Genomic DNA, 21,283 nt, shown 5'->3' with positions numbered 1-21,283 from the left:
GGGTTTGACGGATAGGAAGGGGATACTAATGGAGTTCAGGGAAAACAAGTTTCCTAGGGGTGTCCAAAGGGGAGGAAAGAGATGGGAAGCTCAGAACTGGTACAAGAGAGAAGGCGTGGTGGCATGGTCAAGACCAAATTTCTCCTACAGAAAAGCGGTGAAAGCAGGAGTTTGATCGGACTTGGGACGTTCTGATCTGAAAACTATCGAAGGCAAGCTTATGATATTTACGGAGATGAACGGGGTGGAGGCAAGAAGGAAGTTTTTAAGGGATTGTTTAGTTGGTAGATTTGGGTGGAAGGTGGGTTTACAAGAGGTGGAGATCTGGGCTAATCAAATCTGGAAGGAGGCGGGGGGAGTGAAGGTGAAGAAGTTGGCGGACGAGCTCTTCTTGTTCATCCTGCCTTCCAGAGCAGTTGCACGATGGATTCTTGAAAAAGGTCCATGGTCAATGGGGAGGAACCCTCTTCTTCTTGACTGGTGGGGAGCTAGCGCATGCTGTTTTTATCCGGAGTCGAAAGAGGAATTTGATCGGTCGGAGGATATCTGGATCAGGGTATTCGACTTGCCTCTGCTTCTATGGTGTCCGAGTGTCATCAGAGCAATCGGGGATGCGTGCAGTGGTTTTCTCGAACTAGATGATTCTCCCTCTGAGTTGGCTACTTGCGAATGGATTCGAATGAAGGTGAAGAAGGGAGGCTCGATTCTGAAGAAGGTGGAGATTGTTGTTGGGGAAGTTCTCTTCGTAGTTTCCATTTGGCCAGAAGTCCTTCCGTCAGTTCGGAGGTGGAAGACGGAGAGGCTCACAGAAGAGGGAACTCAAAAGGTGAGGGAGGACTCGATGGTCTCGAAGACAGTAGTTTTAGAGGACGTCAGTGAATGCTCCCCATTGCATGCTGTTTCAATTAATCTCTGGGGAGGAGGATTTGTGTCGGTGAAATCATCGGAGAAGGAAGAAGAAGAAGATTGGACCTGAGGTTCTGATAGGAACCGTTCGATCGCAATACTAACGGAGGGCCAAAATTCAAAAGTCAGGGTGGGCCTTGAGGGAAGTGCCTCTATTTCGAAAATGGGTCTTCTTGGAGATGGTGAGTTGGTTGAAAATATTAAAAATTTAATAAAAGAGTGCTTAAGAGACCTAAAAGTGGTGCCTATGGAAGAGTGCTCTCTGACGACAATTAATGAGGCAAGACTTCTCTCTGAGGTTGGGGATGGTGTAGATGTGGGAGTTTCAAAGCGGATCCAGGATTCAGATCCGGGTCAGCTAAACCCATTTATCTGGCCTAATCAGAAGCCTAGTAGAAAAATCAACCTTAAAGCTGCAAGTGAACCAAGATGGGCCGAAAATAGACCAAGACAGTTCAACCTGGCTAGCTTGGATCCAACTTCTTCTTTGGACCGGTTTGAACCAACATGGATCACTCAGCCTTGTTTACAGGATGGGTGGATTGGGCTTGTCACTTCGAAGAATTAGACTTTTTCTTCCTCTGAAGTAGAGCTCGGTGGTGATAGCCTGGAGCACTCGGCCCCCCAACCTTGTCCTTCTGAAATGGTGGAGAAGGTGAAAGCTGATCATAGAAGACTGAACCAACCTTCCCTTTCCATGGTCCCTATGAACCAGCAATTGCTGGAGGTGACGCCGCTGGCAGTAGTGGAAGTTGAAGATCAGTCTGCGATTAGGAGCGATACTCAGAATCAACATAGAGTGGCGGAGGAAAATGAGCTAAGCCATGCTGCGAATAGATAGGAGAGAAGAAAATGGCTAGATAGTGAGTGTGGGAAATTCAAATCTTGGGACTGATGAAGCCAGTAAGTCTAGTAGCAACACTTCTAAGTCCTCTTCCTGGGTTTCTTCTAAACTTCTAGGGTTGGGGAGCTTTTTGGGGGTCTCGATGGAGGGAATGGAAGCGGAGACAGTGAAGTTCTTGGAAGAGATAGAAAAAAGAATTCTGTTGGAAAGGGGTAAGATGGGGGCTAAAAGAGGGGGGACAATCTCCAAGAGGAGCAGAGAAATGATGCGTCTCTCTTGGGCTTGAATGAGAAGGCTGGGAGCAGTGTTGGGGTGGTAAGGGGGTCAAGGAAAAACTGAGAGGGTGGGGGGAGTGAGTTCTAGGAGTGGGAGGTGTTGGCTCTTCTTTTTGTCATATCAATGAATATTAAATCTTGGAATGTTCGAGGGCTGAGGTCGGGGAGAAGAAGAATGGTGGTTTGTGATTCCTTAAAGGCTTCAAATTCGGGAATTGTATTGATTCAAGAAACCAAATTAGAGAAAATTGATGCTAGTATTATTTGGAGTATTTGGGGAGATGGTCAGGTAAGATGGAGGGCAAAGGGAGCCAATGGGAGTGCGGGAGGCTTGTTATGTCTTTGGGACCCCCTAGTTTGTAGTTTGATTTCTTGCAGAAGTGGGAATTTCTCCATCTCTCTTGTCTTGAAGGTGCAGGATGGTAATATCGTTCAAGTCACAAATGTGTATGGTCCAACAGTTTCTAATCTTAGGAGGAGTTTTTGGGAGGAACTGGCTGATATGAGGGGGACTTTGACTCATCCTTGGGTTATTGGGGGTGATTTTAATGTCACCTTATTGGTGGAAGAGAAGAATACAAGAAGTGGCAGAACTGTGTCGATGAGGCAGTTTGCAGATTTCATTAATACTATGGATCTAATGGACATTCCCATTCAAGGTAACAGGTTCACTTGGACAAATAACTAGGATACCCCTACCCCGGTCAGATTGGATAGATTTCTTGTTTCTTCAAATTGGGAGGACATCTTTCCGGACTTTAGGCAGATATCTTTACCCAGACCTGTCTCAGACCACAGTCCTATTCAACTTATTTGTGGGAAGAGGGAGAAGGTCAAAGCTCCCTTTAAATTTGAAAACTCTTGGTATGAGGAGGAAACTCTCAGACCATTGATGAAGAAAGTATGGGAAGAACTTTAGGTGGAGGGATCCAGTTCCTTTGTTCTGGCAAAAAAAATGGCGGCTATCAAAAAAAAGAATTAAAGTCTGGAACTTGGAGAATAAGTTAAAGTTGGGGACTGAAAGAAAAGCTTTATTGGGTATTATTGAAGAGATTGATAAAGCAGAAGAAATGGGTCCTATTTCTGAAGAGTTAAGGCTGAAAAGGCTTCAAGCAAAAAAACAGCATTGAAAAATTGGTGGTGAAAGAGGAATTGAAATGGAGACAACGGGCTAAAGTTACTTGGCTAAAGGTAGGTGACAAAAATACACATTTCTTTCACAAAGTGGCTAATGCTAGAGCTAGAGTTTCAGTTGTTAAGAAGTTGACATGGAATGAGAGATGTGGTGAATCTGATTCAGAGATTAAAGCAGTTGCAACCTCTTTCTATAAAGACCTTTACAAGGAAAAGTGGAAGCTGAGGCCATTTCCCTTCAATCTCTCCTTTAGGCAACTGAGTGAGACCCAGAAAATTTGGCTTGAAAGGCTTTTTACAGAAGAGGAAGTCAGTGCAGCAATTAAGAAGCTTGAAGGTGATATATCTCCTGGGCCGGATGGTTTCACCAATCTCTTCTATCTGAAGTGCTGAGACTTTGTGAAAGAGGATGTGATGAAGGTGTTCCAGGAGTTTCATACAAATGCATCCCTACAAAGAAGTCTAAATGCCACTTTTATCTCCCTTATTCCAAAAATTGAGGGGGCTGTGAATATTAAAGAGTTTAGGCCGATTAGCTTACTTCACAGTTTCTATAAAATTTTGGCGGAAGTCTTGGCAGAAAGAATGAAAGGGTGATGGGTAATGTTATTTCAAATAATCAGAGTGCATTTATTCCAGGCAAACAGATGGTAGACTCAATTTTAGTTGCTAATGAGTTAATTGACTCAAGGAGAAGACAGGGTATTCTGGGGGTTGTTTGTAAGCTTGACATTGAGAAGGATTATGAATGTGTCAATTGGAATTGTTTGGATTGTATGAATTTTGGCCAGAAATGGAGAAACTGGGTTAGTGTTTGTACTAAGACCTCCAAATTTTCAATCCTAATTAATGGGCAATCCACGGGTTTCCTTGGTAGTTCTAGGGGGCTGAGACAGGGAGATCCTCTGTCACCCTTGCTGTTCATCTGTGTTATGGAAATCCTCACTCTTTTTAGTAAGAAGGCTGTAGAATTGGGATTATGGAATGGGTTTGCTATCTCTCCAGGTAAAGAGAAAGTTATTATTCTTCAGTTTGCTGATGATACCCTCTGCTTTGTGGATGCATCTCTGCCTCAGTTGGAAACAGTTCTTGGAATTCTGAGTTGGTTTGAAGTGGTTACAGGTCTCAAAGTCAATCTGAGCAAAAGTAAGATCATCCCAGTGGGTCAAGTTTTAAATTTGGAGGATTGTGCACAGATAATGGCCTGCCATATGGAGCTCCTTTTGGTTAAGTATTTGGGGCTGCCTCTTGTGGCTAAATGTTCCTCTTCTTCAATCTGGTGCCCAATCATTGAGAGAATGGAGAAGAGGTTGGCTCTTTGGAAGGCTAAATATTTATCTTTTGGTGGTAGGGTTACATTGATTAAGAGCTCCCTGTCCAACTTCCCAACACATTTTCTTTCTCCCTTTCCAATTCCAAATAAAATTGCAAAGAGGTTTGATCAGCTTCAAAGGAACTTCTTATGGGGGGGTTAGGAGGATGAGAAGAAAATTCACATTGTTAAGTGGGGGCAAGTGTGTATGCCTAAGGAGAAGGGCGGTTTGGGAATTAGGAAAGAGAAAGATTTCAATGCTGCTCTTCTTAGCAAATGGAAATGGAGGTTTGCTTATGAGAGAAATGCTTGGTGGAGGTGCCTCATTGTGGCTAAGTATGGTGTGGATTGGGGAAATTGGAAAACTCTTGATCCCCTTTCATTTGGGGGTAGCTCTCTCTGGGTTGGTATTTCTAAGGTCAGTACTCTTTTCATGAACGGGTCAAGTTTAAAGTTGGAAAAGGGGATAAAATTAAGTTTTGAAAGGATTCCTGGTCTGAGGAAGGTCCCTTGGCTGATGCTTTTCCCCGGCTGTTCCAAATTGCAGTGAATCAAGATTCTTCAGTTGCTGATAACATTAGTACCTCTGGGGGCTCCTTTACTTGGACTCCCCTATGTAGGAGGAATTTACTAGACTGGGAAGTGGAGGAGTATGTAGGTCTGTTGAGGCAGATTCAAAATCAGAGAATTGACATGAGTATGGAAGATGAATGGACTTGGAAATGGAATGCAGATGGTAGCTTCACAGTTAAATCCCTTTTCCTTAAGATGTGCAGCTCAGGTCAGGAGAACTTCCCGGATAGGCAGATTTGGAACCCCATCTGTCCCTTCAAGGTTAACTTCCTGGTTTGGACAATGGTTTTGAATAAATGTTTAACTAGGGTCAACTTGAAGAGAAGGGGTGCTCAGATTCTTGATCCCTCCTGTGTTTTATGCAGCATGGGTGCTGAATCTATAGATCATTTGTGCATCACTGTCTGATTTCCTCTTCAATCTGGGGACATTTCTTCAAGAAACTAGAGGTGTGTTGGGCTATGCCTAAGTCTGTGAAGGAGCTGTTTATGAGTTGGAGATTGGAGGGTCTTAGCAAGAAATGCAGGCTTGTTTGGAATACTATTCCACAGGCTATCCTTTGGTCCATTTGGATGGAAAGAAACAATAGAATTTTCTGTAATCAATCAAAAAGTCCAGATGAGATTGTGCAGAAAGTGGTGGGGAAGATTTGCTCCTGGGTGTTGGTGAATGAGGAGTTTAAAAGTCAGAATGTTTCTCTCCTTCTTTGTACTAAATCATGGATGTTCTTGTAATATGTTTTGGGCTCAGGAGGATCTAGTTGGCCTGAGTCTTGCTGTAATCTGCTTTCTCATTGAATAAAATTACTTCAACCTTTTTCCAAAAAAAATGAATGTAAGAAATTTGTCCATCTTGCGTCTAATTGCAAGCGAAAAAGTTTTTTGTGTATATTGCAAGCATCATAATCATGTGGTGGCTGACTGCAGAACCAAGTATTTTTGAGGAAAGAAAATGTTTAAAGCTTATCATGTCACTTCTGATGGGACTAATTGTGAGACAAGTTCAACTCTTTCTGGTACCTCATGAACACCCTCTCAAGTCTCAACTTTAGGTCATACTTCGCATATTCCTAGTTGCCTCTTAGAGCAACATGTTCAGGCCATGATTTCATTAGCTAGCTATCTCATTTGCATTCTCTGCTATTGGGCTCTTTGGCAATTATTGTTGCTTATATTCTCCAATGAATTCCCTTTGAATTATTGACTCAGGGCTCTCTGGAATAATCAAATTGTCACTGCCAATGGGGATAAACTTATTATCATTGGTCCTAATAATCTGACCCTGTCTGCTACCCTCTCAAGTTGTCTATCTCTAAACCAGTATTTTTGGTTCCTAAATTAGCCACTATTTTTTTAAACCCCAAACTTTACCCCCGGTGGAGGGGAGGGCACTGTAAAATTTTATTAAATTTCAAGAAAAAACCTATGAGGGGGGACATAAATACCTTACCTCTTGAGAAAATCTATATACAATAGGGGTCCTAAATTAGCCAGTAATCTGATATCTGTTGGTCAATTGGTTGATGATGGTTACAATGTTCACTTTTCTCATGGTAGTTTTTTTTTTTTTGATATAGGAGCAAGATACTAGAAGAGTGATAGGAAGGGGCTGTAAATTTGGATGTCTCTTGCTTCAGAGAGGGGATTATTGTTTCCCTCTTCATCCTTATTTCATTTTCGTGCATATTCATATGCTGATTGGGATGGTTGCTTTATACACGTTGCTCTACAACTGAATGGTTTATCTAAGAAATTCAATTGTTTCATAGAAATGCAAGAAGCAACCTTCGGTATTAGGATAGTCCAGTTTGAGGGGGAGTGTGGACAAATTGATGTTCACCCCACATCAGTTTAAGGGGGAGTGGGATAAAATTGTAATCAAAATTTTAAACAATATTTTATTTTATGTTGTCCTATGGTTTTAGGATTCTTCAATTATGTATAATCTTATATATGTATATTGCTCAATAGGGTGATTTTTGTAATTGTATTCTCTGCCCTTCTAATAAAATATGCCCTTTGGAGTTGGGGTATTCAATACACCGCATGAACTCCCATTTTCTCTTTTCTTGCTATATAGTCAAGAAACCCTTGTGCAAGTAATAATGTGGAGTAGGGATTTTATTGCTTCTAATGGACATGATTACCACTTTGAGATACTCAAAAGTCTTTTTACACATGAAGTATTTGGTTGATCTATTAGAATGAACTTTTTATGAGCTAAAATTTTTGCTTGAACTTATTCTATTATGTGATTCTGACTCTTAATACATGGCAGCATTGCAACATATTATTTTTTTGATTGGTGCATATAATTGTCTGTTAACCTTTTGTTTCTAGGTTTATCTGATAGTGTGGAACCAGATAGTAATTTAAAAGGTTGTGTGTGTGCTTCTTTTATCATTTCATAAAATATCAATGTTTATTTCTGCATTCTTCACTGATGCCAACATTTTTAACCTTGAGGTGTGGAACGAAATTTAATTGGCGGAGTAATTGCTTTCATTCTACTAATTTAGCCTATTATTGAACTATCATCATAGCTTTAAGCTTTTGTATTTAATATTTGTCAGTATGGCTTTGTTTGGTCGTAATGCAAATCTGATCTGGCTACAAATTTTGCACCCAATTCAATTTTACATTCGTTTGTTTGTAACTATGATTTATACTCCTACCCAATATAAAATTTGTACTTTTTGTCTCATTTCCACTCACTGGCAGTGAAAATTTTGTATCCCAAAAACTGATGCAAAATTTGCTCCATCTTGCTCTCATCTCAATTCTCTCATATGAAGTGGTGGCCACATCATCTTGTTTCTTATCTCACTAGAAAAGAAATATCCCTCTTAGGAGTGACCATTCTTTGCCTTGCCTGCCCAACCCACAAAATTCCCAAGCCCGGGCCCAGGCTTTTGTGCTTAGGCTCAGCCTAGCCCAGGCCCGCATTAATCCTAGAAATCTGCACGCCAAGCCCGGGCACAACACTGCAAGCAAACTGAGCCTATATGTTATAACTTTGAAAGTTAAGTCATTGTTAAAGATTGATTTTAGACTTGACATTTTGTCTTTATGGACTCTAGGTTTCTCAATATCTTCGTAGTAAGAACTGGGATACACGGGTTGCTGCTGCTCGTGCTGTAGGGGCTATTGCAGAGAATGTTAAGCATACATCTCTGAAAGAAGTATTTGCTTGTCTTGAAGCAGAGATGGAAGGGGCTGGAATTTCTGGCACTGTTGATGATGTGGTTATGGGTTGGCCAGAGTTTCATCCAAAAGTTGTTGCAGGGCTCTCTTTCAGAAGGTTATCATGGATCTTGATTTGGAATGCACTTTTGCCTCATTGGATACTGTTGTATTTTCCATTTGTTGTTTATATTTGTTTTCTATTTATGATGCCTTTATGCATGAATCCGTCCTTTACAAGTCTTCTGTAAACTATTTTTAATGCAACTTTGTTTATTTATTTGTACATTGATTTTAATTTTGCAGCTTTGACTTCAGCAAGATTTTAGAGTTTGGTGCTTTGTTGGCATCTGGAGGACAGGTAATATTACTATTTTTCTTGAACTTTTGGGAGCTGCTTTTGTATTTTGTGATTAGTAATAAATAGTTTATTGGAATAATAGAAAATCCAAAGGCATGTTTTTCTTATGGTTGAGGTGTATGGTAGCAAGGTGTTACCTATTGTATTGATATCCTTGGAATTAGTTTCTCCGTGCTGTTATTTTTTTGGATCTGAATAGTTGGAATTAATATATATTTTTGATTGATACCCAACTTATAACTGTTCTCTCTGTTGACCAATAATGGGACAACAAGAGCTTTATTTAGACAGAAGAAACAGAGAAATTCAAAGAGTTAGGTCAGAGTTAGATAACTGAAAACAGGCCTACCTAGAGCGATAGAGCCCCAGGATTTTAATATAATAATTTATGTAGTTTAGAACTGCCTGCTTGTTTAGCAAACCCTCGTCGTTACTCTTTTTCATTGTTTTCATTGTCTACAAGTCTGCATCTTTGTTTTTGGACCTATCTGAATGATGTGTTCATATTGAATGCTAAAGATCTGGCCTCTCTTATTGCATGAGTGAACTCAAAGGATCTCTTTCAGTCTTCCAACCATCCAATAACAATTAACTAGTTTCCTTCTGCAACCATCATTTGCACTCTAGCGATTTAGCTAGCCTTAGCTTTTGTAGAAGGGATTGCAACTCAGCATTGCATAGAATTTCCTTTGCTATGGACCCATGTATATGTTCAAAATTTCTAGCTTGTGATTCTGGAAGATGTCTCCTATTATCCTGATCTTCCTGGATTCCTGATGCTGCAACAAAAATAACTTTATGCTGTTCTGTTGAAGGCACAAGCTGCCTTACTGTAGTAATGTCACCACACTAGAATCTTTGAAATATTCTCTAGTTTGGACACAATGAACCGCCTTTGTTGTCTTTGAATATCATTGTGTTTCTTTCTCCCCACACTATCCATAGAACTACAGTTTTGTTGTAAGATATTTCCAAAATATCTTTCTTCTGGTAGGGAAGTGGTCTGAATATCTGTTGGGAGATTCAGTCTGGTTCCAGAAAGGGAAAAGAAATTCTAGCAGCGCTACAACGATTTTGAATTGGCAAATTGTTAAATCTAATAAACATTGTTGTGGAAGGTGACTCAAAGGTGGTAGTTGGTTGGCTGGATGACAATGGTCAGCGCTTTGGGAGTAAAGCCACAACATGAGGAGATGAGATGTCTGGTTGGGGAGTAAAATTCAACTTTTTGTTTGGTCCAAAGATAAGCCAATGGGTTAGCTGTTGCATTGTCTTAGGAGTTCGCAAATTGAAAACATTTTAATGAGCATTCCACGATTCACTTTACAAGGAAAAATGTGACACAAAATGCTAATTCTATTACATATATTTCATGATTTTTTTTCAGATAACTTTTAATCTGAAAATTTCCTGAGGGTCTTGAGGCACAATGCTAAGGGGAGAGAAACTGCTGATGCGGACCCAGTCCTATTCTATATATAATATAAATTGGGTTGTTTGCTTATATGCAAGAATGGGAGACATCTATTTTGTATTTGGAAACTGGGATTTCATTGTATTGATGGTTATATAAGCTTCTTTTTATGATTTTTTGGTTTTGTATGGTGGAGTGACAAGCGATTGAGAGTTTTTCTCTTTTTTTGGTGATTGTTTATCACCAATCCTTGTATTCTCTTTCTGTTTTTAGTAGATGATTCTCATATTGTAAAAAACCATGGATCTGCAGCTGTGCCAGTGAGCCATGTTATGGCAACTGGACCCTCAACTTCCACCTGTAAGTTTAATCTTCATTGAAAAAAGGTAAACATTATTCCTTGTAGGAGAGATAATATTTAAGCTCTGAGGTTATTTTCTCACTGTTTTGGACCTGAATCACTTGGGAGAATACTTTGTCATTTAATGATTCAAGTTGGAAGACAAATTTCAATTTTTATATATTGAAGTTAATGATTCAAGTCTTCAGAATAAGCTCATATAGGAGGAGTCTTGAGAAACAACTCATTGCACTTCCTTGTTAATGATTGAAGTCTCCAGAATAAGCTCATATAGGAGGAGTCTTGAGAAACAACTCATTGCACTTCTTGTTAATGATTGAAGTCTCCAGAATAAGCTCATATAGGAGGAGTCTTGAGAAACAATTCATTGCACTTCCTTGTTTTTTACTTGGTACCAATAGAGGAAGGAGACTCCATAGGAGCAGAATTATTTTCTCTACTCCAGGTGCGTGTAGCCTGAGATTGGTTGAGTTGAGTTTGAAGGTTCGAATGGCAAAGCGTTCTTCGGGATCTGAGATGTCTTGATCTCTGAAAGAAGATGGACGTTAATCCATGTCCACAGAAAGAGAACAGGGAAAAAGGTGAAAAAGGAAGTTATTTACCTCTTTCTGAGGCTAAACTAAAAAGGGTCTGATGATTGTCTTCCCTTTTTTCAGGGTCTTTTATAGAATCTTGGGGAACTTTCTGGACATTCGCCAGTTAGTTGCCAATTTTGTATTTTTGTTAGTCACATTTATGGGATTGTGTGCCGATAACACTCTCGGCATCTTTCTTTAGGATCCAAGTCACGTGCTTTTCACTGTACTTGGTTTCCCTTTCCTATTGCCACACATGGCTGTAACTCCTGTTGTTATCGGTTGTCCTGTCTCATTTACTTCTAAAATCACCTAAGTTCTACTGAGTGAATTCACATGGCTTTCACTTCTGAATTCGCATAACTGTTTCATCGTTCTGCGAATTCACTCTCTCCATGTGGCCGTAGGTTTGAATTACTATGGTCTTTTATAAGACCATACTCTTACACAAAGGATTAAAGTTATTTAGGAGGTTTAACTTGCAAAATAATGAGATTGAAGGAGACACCAAAACTGTGGTAGGTTGGTTAGGAAATGATTCCTTCAGGACTGACGTGCTTTATGACAAAGAAAAGAATTTCCTAGAGAGATGGGAGTAAACCATCTTGGTCAAATAGATAAGCAAACATGGTGGCAGACTCAATGGAAAGATATATTTGCAAGCAGTGAAAAAAAATGTTAGAGGCAATTTTCAAGCAAGTTACTGACTTGACTGTTAGCTGAGGACCAAGGAAGTTAAGTTTCTGGAAGAAGTGAGGTGAGCAGAAGGTAGAGGGATGTATTGTACAAGAATAAAGAGATTCATGGTTTTACTTTGGTTGGAATTGTGGAACGATCAGTTGGGAAGGGTTAATTTGTAATAGGTGGTTGAAAAAGAAGTAGAAGTTACTTTATGTGGCTCTTGCTAGGTGTTTTAATGAATTCAACTGAAGCTGGATTGGACATGGGGAAAAATAAGCCTCCAAGTATTAGAGGCTTTTATTTTAATAGTTTTCCATCATAAAATAGTTGTTCTTGCTTGAACTTTGAAGGCCTCCTGATGTGGATAGATGTAACATGTGCAAGAGTGAGGAAGAATGCTTGTACCATTTGTTTGTTAGGTTCCTTCTGTTTTCTCTGATTTCGGGGTAGCTGTCCATTCCATTGAAGATATTATCACCTTTTGACCTTTGCTGCCCTTGGCTTTAGTAGCATTCTGGTATGGGTAATGGCTCTGTAAAAATTGTTGGAGCTTTTGGAGGGAAAGAAACCAGAGTTTTTGACAGGTTGGAGAAGTCTTCCCCTAATAATGTGATTGTTAGCTCTAAAAAAATATGGAAACTTTTGCTGGAATCTTATTTGTGGTGTATTACACTGTAAAATTATAGTTTCTTTTGTATCTTCATAAAATGTTAACAAACATTTTGATTGCTTATATGATGTGCCTCTAGCTCCCTAGAGAAGACTTCCTGGCTTGGCTTTCTAACTCCCTAGCGTCAGACTTTTCTTAGTTGTTAGTTTCCTTTTAGTCGAGTAGTGTAGTTTGTGTTATTTTCTGTCCTGTAATTTGTTCTGGATGATGTTGCTCTGTTTTCTTTGTTTTAATGAATGCCTCTGCTCACCAAAAAAATATGATGTGCCTCTTAACCAGGTTTTGTTGGAAACTTTTGAACTGTTCTTCTGCTTCAACCTTAATGATGCCTTTTCTTTATTTCATTATTTTATGTTTTGACTTGTTATGGTTTCCCAAGATATTCTATATGCTATGTTTTTACATTCTTTAAAAAGATAAGTTTTATTCTGTATATATCTTTGTTCTTTCTTGTACCTTGCCATGAGCAAGTTGCTTTTTATATGTTAATGGCTGTTATGGTACAGGAATATGATATTACAAATGATGGTAACAAGAACTCTGGAGAGCGGTTAGCTCGTCAGAAACAGAATCTTCGTCGACGTCTGGGTGAGTTCAACTGCTTTCCACTATGAAAAATCTTGTTTCTTTTTTCGTTGCATTTAATTGAATTTTGGTATGTATTATTTATTTGCTTTTGTATATATATATTTGATCAGTAATAAAAAAATTTGTGAAATATTATAAACAATATGTACAATGTACAAAGTGAGAAAAATTCGTATATATTAGCCTGTGTTTGTGGGTCTTGCCCAATCTTAGCCCATTTAAGACTGCTATCAGTTTTGCCCTGGTTGAGTCCCTAAGTCCAATTGGCACCTAATATAGAGCCACTACAGTCCCATCAGCGTGTCACTAGTTCAATTTGAAGTTTTAATTGTATGTAGGTATGTAGCTTACCTCAAGTCACATGCCAATTTGTGCATGTGGTTCTTGCTTCAAGTAGGAAGAAAAGAAAATGCATAGAGTCGGTGTTAGAAATGAAGAACAAGTCAGTAAACCAGTTATCAAACAAGTATACTCAAGGAAAATAGCACATGGATTAAAACCAGCTATGCAAGAAACAAGTGGTAATCTTGATTCTTGAATTCTTAAGTTGTTACAACTACCAACTTGTACATCTATAAATAATTGGCAAAGCAATAAGAAAGCGAAGCTAGATTCAACCCAGAAATCTCTCAGTTCTGTCTTCCTTCTCTCGTTTCTTCTCTAGGAGGCTATACTATTTCGAATCAGTGTTTGTGTTGGGCAGAAACCCAATAGCTGGTATCAGAGCCAATGCTAAGCACATGATCCAACTCCATGGAAGATTGGGTCGATCAAATGGAGATCGACCTGTACAAGGTCACCGCCGACCTTCAAAACATCAACAAGTCATTGAATGCCATACTGGTTCAGATCGTGAGGGGCGCCATTGACAACAATCTGGAAGGCAATCAGGAAGTTACCGGTCGAGAACACAAACAGACCAGCACTCGACCCCAACAACCAACGCATTCTGGTTTCTTTGTTCCATTTAGAAGGTGAAGCCGTTGTATGGTTCCAATGGTTTTGATGTTCTCACCCTCAAGTTTCCTGGGTAGACTTCATTGAGGCTCTGTGCGTAAGATTTGGACCAATAGGGTTCGAAAATCATGATGAAGCCCTGCCCAAAATACACCAAAAGGGAACTGTTTGGGAATACCAGCAAGAGTTTTTGAAACTTACAAATCGTGTACAGGGGTGGCTGGAAACTGCACTGCTTGGGAGCTTCATCGGCCTGCGCGACGACATTAGAGTCGAAGTGAAGTGCATGCAGCCCTCCTTTGTTATGGCCGCTGTGGGACTCACAAGACCACAAGAAGGAAAATTAAACCAATGGAAAAAGATAGGACGACCACCATAGTTTGCTCCTCTCATCAAGAACCCACTCAGAATTGAACCAATTCGGTCCAAGCCCATAATATCCCCAGCTCCAGAACATAACTCACAAGCATTATTCCCCTACAAAAAGCTCTATTGGACTGAGGTGTATAAACGCCGAGAGTGCGGCCTCTGCTAAAATTGCGAACAAAAGTTCGGCCCAGGACACAAATGCAAGATCCAGAGGGCCTATCTAATCCAAATTGATGAATCTGAAGAACTAGAGAATCTGGCATACCCTAACAACATGGAGGGGAATAGACTAGACTCACCGGAGATCTCTCTACATGCCTTGAGCGGTTCCTGCTCCCCAAGAAAAATTATGGTCGAAGATATAGTGTTGGGTAAACCCGTATTTGTTATGATAAATAGCGACTGCACATTAAATTTCATTTCTGAAATTTTATCCAAGCAATTAGGCCTATTTGTGTATCAGACCCAACCCTTCAACATTTGGGTTGCCAATGGCCATAACCTTCCATGCTCAGGTCTGTGCAAAAATGTCATCATGAAGGTACAAGGTTATCTTCTTTAGGCTGAGTTGCACCCTTTTCAGTTCTCAGGAGCAGACATTGTGGTATTTGATTGGGGCCGCATGACAATGGACTTCTCTGTAGATGGTGTGGACTACCATCTCTAAGGTGTAAGACCTGCAACAACACAGACTCAAAGCCTCCAATCCATGATTAAGTGTTGTAGATAGCAAGGATACCATCTTTTGATGAATATGGGCCTAGGCCCGGATAGTCCCAAGCTAAAAGAATTGAATCCGGGACAAGCATAACAAGAGATATCCATGGAACTCCAACGATTCTTGGCAAACTTTGTGGATGTCTTCAAAGAACCCCAGGGTTGCCACAGTCACGACAAAGTGATCACAGAATCCCAATCGCACCAGGTGCCCCATTGGCAAATGTAAGACCCTACAAGTATCCGAACTCTCAAAAAAATGAAATAGAGAAGATTGTAGCTGAATTGATATCCACACAACACATACAACCTAGCTCAAGTCCTTGTTCATCACTAGTGCACTCCTTGCAAATTTGAGGATGTATTCATAGAAGACAAAGTAACCACAAAATCCCAATCACATTGGTGCCCCATCAGCAAATGTAAAACCCTACAGGTATCCGAACTCTCAAAAAAATGAAATAGAGAAGATTGTAGCTGAACTGATATCCAAGCAACACATACAACCCAACTCAAGTCCTTGTTCATCACCGATGCTACTTGTCAAGAAAAAAGACGATACTTGGCAATTCTGCATTGATTATCAGGCAATAAACAAAATTGCTGTGAAGAATAGGTTTCCAATACCATTGATTGAAGAACTCTTGGACGAGCTCACGTTAGCCACTATCTTCTCCAAATTGGATTTAAGATCCGATTATCATCAAGTACATGTCCACCTGGATGATGTCAACAAGACGATGTTTAGAACACATGCCAATCATTTGGACTCACAAATGCGCCGCCAACGTTTCAGTCACTCATGAATGAGGTATTTCGTCCATACCTTCATCATTTAATGCTTGTGTTTTTTGATGATATTCTTGTATATAGCCAGACTGGACTGCTCATTTGGACCATCTTAAAATCACATTAGTAACATTACATCATCACCAACTATTTGCAAAAAAAATCTAAAATGTGATTTTGGCAAAACCCGGATTCATTATTTGGGCCACGTGGTAAGCAAAGGCATGGTCTCAGCTGACTCGGAGAAGGTAGCCGCCATCAAATCATGGCCCCAACTTACATATCTCAAGAGCCCAAGGGGGTTTCTGGGCCTCTCTGTGGAATGAGACGATCTGAGTTGCATTCAATCTACTTAAGCAAGCTCTATCCAGACCACCAATACTTGCTTTACCAGATTTCAATAAAACCTTTATTGTTGAATGTGATGCTTCTGGGAGAGGCCTAGGAGCCGTTCTAATGCAAGAGGGCCAGCTAATAGCCTATTTCAGAAAAGCCCTCAATGGACAATCATTATGCAAATTCACATACGAAAGAGAATTGATGGCAATTGTTCTTGTAGTCTAAAAATGGAGAGCATACCTAATGGGTTGTAAGTTCATCATAAGAACAAACCAACAAAGTTTGAAACACTTGCTTGAACAACAACTCCATACAGAATCTCAACTCAAGTGGACCTACAAACTCATGGGATTCGATTACGTGATCGAGTATAAGGCATGCACATCCAATAGAGTAGCAGATGCCTTATATCGCAAACAAGAGCTCTCCATTCTATTAGTCTCAAAACCGCAGTACCCACTACCAGACATTCTCAAACAAGAAACCCAAGAAGACCCCAAACTGCAAGCAATTCAATCTAAATGGTTCCAAAACCCAGCAATGGTACCAGGTTACTCAATGCAAGGCCCAATTCTATTTTTACAAGGGCCGCATGGTTCTCTCATCCACTTCAGCACACTTGCCTCAGTTATTGTAATTGTACCACAATTCACTAGAGGGAGGGCACTCAATATTTTAAGAACATACTGCCACATTGCATCACACTATTTTTGGGTAGGCATGAACCGCATCATTAAGGAATTTGTAGTCGTGTGCCCAACTTGTCAACTCCAAAAATACAAGGCGCAATCGCCTGCTAGTCTTCTCTGATGTAGTACGGAATTCAGACCAATTGAGTAAACATTTACAAAGTTGGTTTTCGAAGACCCATCTTAGTACATATAGGGAGAGGATGATGCATCACAGAAGGAAGCTAATAAGTTCTATGCAAGTTGGGACCATTCCAAGACACATAAGAAGCAGAGGTGACGCCAACGACCCAACTTAGTAAATATTTACCGATATAGCATCACCACATAATTTCTATCTTAGTTTGTTTTTACCAAGTTGGCGCCACCGCAGAGTTTCTATCATAGTTCGTCATTACCAAGTTAGTGTTATCTCGGAGTGGCCTATCACTTATTTGGGCCTCCCCTTAGGAGATAACCTCAAGAATGAAAGCTTTTGGAACCCGGTAGTAGAGAGATTTGAGAAAAGGCTTGCTTCTTGGAGGAAAAATTATCTTTCTCTTGGGGGGAGAATCACCTTGATTAGGTCTACCCTTTCCAACCTTCATATTTACTTCATGTCAGTGTTCAAGATTTCTACAGAGGTTCCCAACAGGATAGAAAAATTAATGAGGGATTTTTTATGGGAACCAGGAGTGGAGAAGAAAGACCATAGGGTGAGGTGGGAAGTGGTAAATAGGAGCAAGAAGCTAGGGGGGCTTGGGATTGGGAATATCAGGAAAAGGAGCATGGCATTATTAGGGAAATGGTTGTGGAGATTCCCGTTGGAAAGGGACAAATTGTGGACGAAGATTGTGGCTAGCATACATGGGCTGGATGAGAATGACTGGGATCCTAGAATTCTGGGAAGGACTACTGCCGCATCCTCGTGGAAAGCCATTCATGATCTGCTTCCAGTTTTCTCCCCTTGGATCAGGTACGATTTGAACTCCGGTAATCGAATAAAATTCTGGGAGCAAATTTGGGTTGGGGACCTACCCTGAAAGACCAATTTCCATCATTGTTTGCTTTGTCAGATTTGAAAAATGAACCCATTTCCTCCTTCTTGGTTCCTTCTGATTCTTCTTCTAGGTTTGGGTGGAATCTGGGGTTGAGAAGGGCAATAAGGGATACAGATTTGGGGTGTATGCCATCTTTGCTAACCATCATTGAAAATGTTTTCTTGAACCCTAGTAAGGGAGACACCAGAATCTGGACCCCTTCTTCAACTGGCTCTTTCTCTTGTGCTTTGTTTTTCGAGACATTAGTCCAACCTACTACTCTGCTTGGGCTGTCATTCCCGGTTAAAGAGATTTGGAGCAAACCCATTCCTCCTCGGGTTGGTAGTTTTTGTTGGGAAATTTTCCTAGAAAGAGTTAACACAAATGACTTGCTTCAAAGAAAGAGGCCCAATCGTTGTTTACTTCCTAATAGGTGTATTCTTTGCAAAGATGATGGGGAAACGGGTTATCATATTATGGTTACTTGTACAGTTACTAAGACTGTTTGGGAGTGGGTGTTTTCCCTTTTTGGGTATACTTGGAATCCCCTCGTGAGTGTGAAATGCTTGTTCTCTCCTTCTTTCTTTAGTTGGCCTAAGAGAAGGGGGAAGATTATGTGGAGAAGCATTAGGGCTGCAGTGTGCTGGTCAATAAAGGAAGAAAGAAATTCACGAATTTTTTCAGATAAGGAAATAACCACAGAAAACCTAACAGATTTGATACTTTCAAGGGTTGCTCATTGGCTGAAATCAATGGAGATATTCTCTGAATTCTCTATGGCAGACATGCTGAGAAAGTGGAAAGAGGTTGCTACTGCTGCTATGTATAAAAGGAACTGTAGTCCCACTTGGACCCCCCTCCCGCCGGATTCATAAATCTGAATTTTGATGGATGCAACTTAAGGAATCCAGGGCCTTCTAGGATAGGGGGTGTTTTCAGGAATGAGGAGGGGTATATTACTGCCATGTTCTCTGGGCCAATTGGTGAGGGTGAGTCTCTTAGGGCTGAAATTCTAGCAGTTCTTGAAGGAATCCAAAGAGCAAGAGAATTAAGCATTAGATACTTAGTGATTGAGGGGGACTCGAAGGTGGTGATTAGGTGGCTGAAAGGAGATATCAGTGGCTTGTGGAGCTAAGGATTATTTGTTTTGGGCACATTTTTAGTATTTTGTTGCCATTTTGATGTTGGGGAGTTAAGATAGTTTACCTCCCCATTTTCTGTAATTAATTTTCACAAGTATTATTCATTAATAAAGATTTTTGCTATCGATAAAAAAAACCAAGTTAGCGTTATAGCGAGATTTCGAATTTGTATTCAATTAGGACTTTCTTTTTGAAGAGTTTTAGTAGGGTTCTATTATGGAGTGTTTTCTTAGATTAGGATTGCTCAATTAAGACTTTCTTTTTGAGGAGTTTTAGTAGGATTCTATTATGGAGTGTTTTCATAGATTAGGAAGCTTTCTTGTAGGAGAGCCATAAGGGTGTATGCCTATATAAAGAGTAGCTAGGGGAAGGCTAAGACAGTTTTTTGATATTGAATTTTCTATTAATTATTTAGTGAAGAATTCTTCTTCTTGGTAGTTCGACTTGTGCTCTTTTCTTTGAAGCTTTTCTCAACGTGTCTTGTTTCCGTACTACACCATTCTCCAACCACTGAAAATACCAGATTTAGTATGGGAAGAAATCCATATTGACTTGATTGTGGGTCTGCCCAAGTCTAAGGGATACTCTGTCAAATTGGTGGTGGTTGACCAGTTATCAAAATATGCCCATTTTATACCATTGTCACACCCATATAGTTCTGCAATGGTAGCAACTGTGTTCATAAAGGAAATCACACGCTTACATGGCACACCTAAAGCCATCTTGTTGGGTTGTGATCCAACATTCCTAAGCAATTTCTGGCGTGAGTATTTCAAGCTCCAAGGCTCCGCCCTCAACAGGTCTACAAGTTACCACCCATAGACAGATGGGCAAACAGAGGATATTAACAAATATTTAGAAACATATTTGAGGTGTTTTGTTAGTGATAAACCATGACCAGTGTTTTAAAAATTAAAAGCGCAAGGGTAAATTTGCGCTTGAGGCGCAAGGCGCATGCCTTTTTGAAGCAAGGCGCAAAATTATAAAAAAATGCTAAAAAATAAAAAAAAGTCAGAAAATTAAAAAAAAGCCAAAAAAATAAAAAAGTTTCTAAACATAATATTAATAAAAAATATAAACCTAAATTTTAAAATATTGTTTTAAAAAACCTATTATCTAAAATTAAAATACATAAACATAAGATGTAATTATGTAAAGCATATTCAAATGAGAATTTAAAAATAAAATCAAACATATAAAACATTTTCAAGCATTTAAAACCTCTAATCTCTTTTTTCACTCAATTGCATTACTTCACATAGCTAATGTAATGTAAAACATATTACATTCCTGATTCTACGAGCCGCCTTTGTGCCACGCCCCTTGAGGCAAGCCTAAACAAGTCCACGTTAGGTCTTAAATTCTTAGTTTTCACACAAAAAATAATGATTTTATAGTTTTACTTGCTTTTTAAGAAGACATTTTATAGTTTTACTTGCTTTTCAAAAGGCGCACCAGGCATGCGCCTTTTGAAAGGACTGCTCCTAGAAGCGAGGCGCATACCCTGAAATGCGCCTCGCCTGTGCGCCTAGGCACACCGTTTAAATCACTGCCCATGACAATGGGTCTAGTGGCTACCCTGGGCAGAATTCTGGTACAACTCCACATTCCACGTCTCAATGGGTATGGTGCCATTTAACGTACTTTATGGGTGTTAACCACCCCCCATTTTTCCTTATGAAAAAGGATCCACCTCAGTGGCGGTGGTTGACAATCACCTATCAGATATAGTTAACATTCTCAAGGAGCTCAAAATAAATTTAACACAGGCTCACCAACAAATGAAGGCTCAATATGATAAACATCATCATCAGGTTGAATATAACATAGGTGATTTGGTTTATCTGAAGCTTCTTCCTTATCGACAAGCATCACTGGGGTGAAAAAGCTGGCACAAGTTATCTCCAAGGTACTATGGACCATTTCTCATCACTTAACATGTTGGAGTAGTTGCATACAGATTATCTATATCCCAATCCTGCCATCTCCACCCTGTTTTTCATATATCTAAATCGAAAAAACCTGTGGATACTTCAGCTCCTTGCCCCACCTCTACCAGAATTTGATGAGGAGGGACACACTGTTTGGCAACGAAAGCATATCCCAGGTTATCGTTGGATCAAACAACATCAATAACTGGTACGTGAAGCTTTAGTCGAATGGCAAGGACTGCCTCCAGAGGATGCAACATGGGAGGCTTGCTCAATACTAAGGCAACTGTTTTCTCACCTCATCCTTGAGGATGAGGCTGCTTCAGAGGGGGGGAGGAACTGTTAGAAACCAAGAACAAGTCAGTATACTAGTTATCAAACAAGTATACCCAAGGAAAAGAGCACATGGATTAAAATCAGCTATATGCAAGAGGCAAGTGGTAATCTTGATTCTT

The 21,283-nt window shown here is 39.9% G+C and overlaps 1 protein-coding gene across 9 annotated transcripts in view; it reads left to right on the top strand.

The window, feature by feature from the left end:
• The window catches only part of RGD3 (ROOT GROWTH DEFECTIVE 3), a 90,089-nt gene that overhangs the window by 11,083 nt on the left and 57,723 nt on the right, over nucleotides 1-21,283 (top strand). For all 9 annotated transcript variants that reach the window (XR_016084714.1, XM_088902291.1, XM_010256753.3 and 6 more), the window contains 3 exons: nucleotides 8,124-8,344; nucleotides 8,533-8,587; nucleotides 12,795-12,876. Coding sequence is in view for 6 of the 9 variants with exons in the window: in XM_088902291.1 (XP_088758417.1) it covers nucleotides 8,124-8,344; nucleotides 8,533-8,587; nucleotides 12,795-12,876 (358 nt within the window). In the remaining 3 variants the exon portion in view is untranslated. The remainder of the gene's footprint in view (nucleotides 1-8,123; nucleotides 8,345-8,532; nucleotides 8,588-12,794; nucleotides 12,877-21,283) is intronic.

This window comes from Nelumbo nucifera, chromosome 3 (genome assembly GCF_055504915.1).
Source record: "Nelumbo nucifera cultivar China Antique chromosome 3, China Antique-T2T, whole genome shotgun sequence".
NCBI classification, from domain to species: domain Eukaryota; kingdom Viridiplantae; phylum Streptophyta; class Magnoliopsida; order Proteales; family Nelumbonaceae; genus Nelumbo; species Nelumbo nucifera.
Note: the sequence above shows the minus strand (reverse complement) of the source record. Positions and strands in the feature narration are given on the sequence as shown.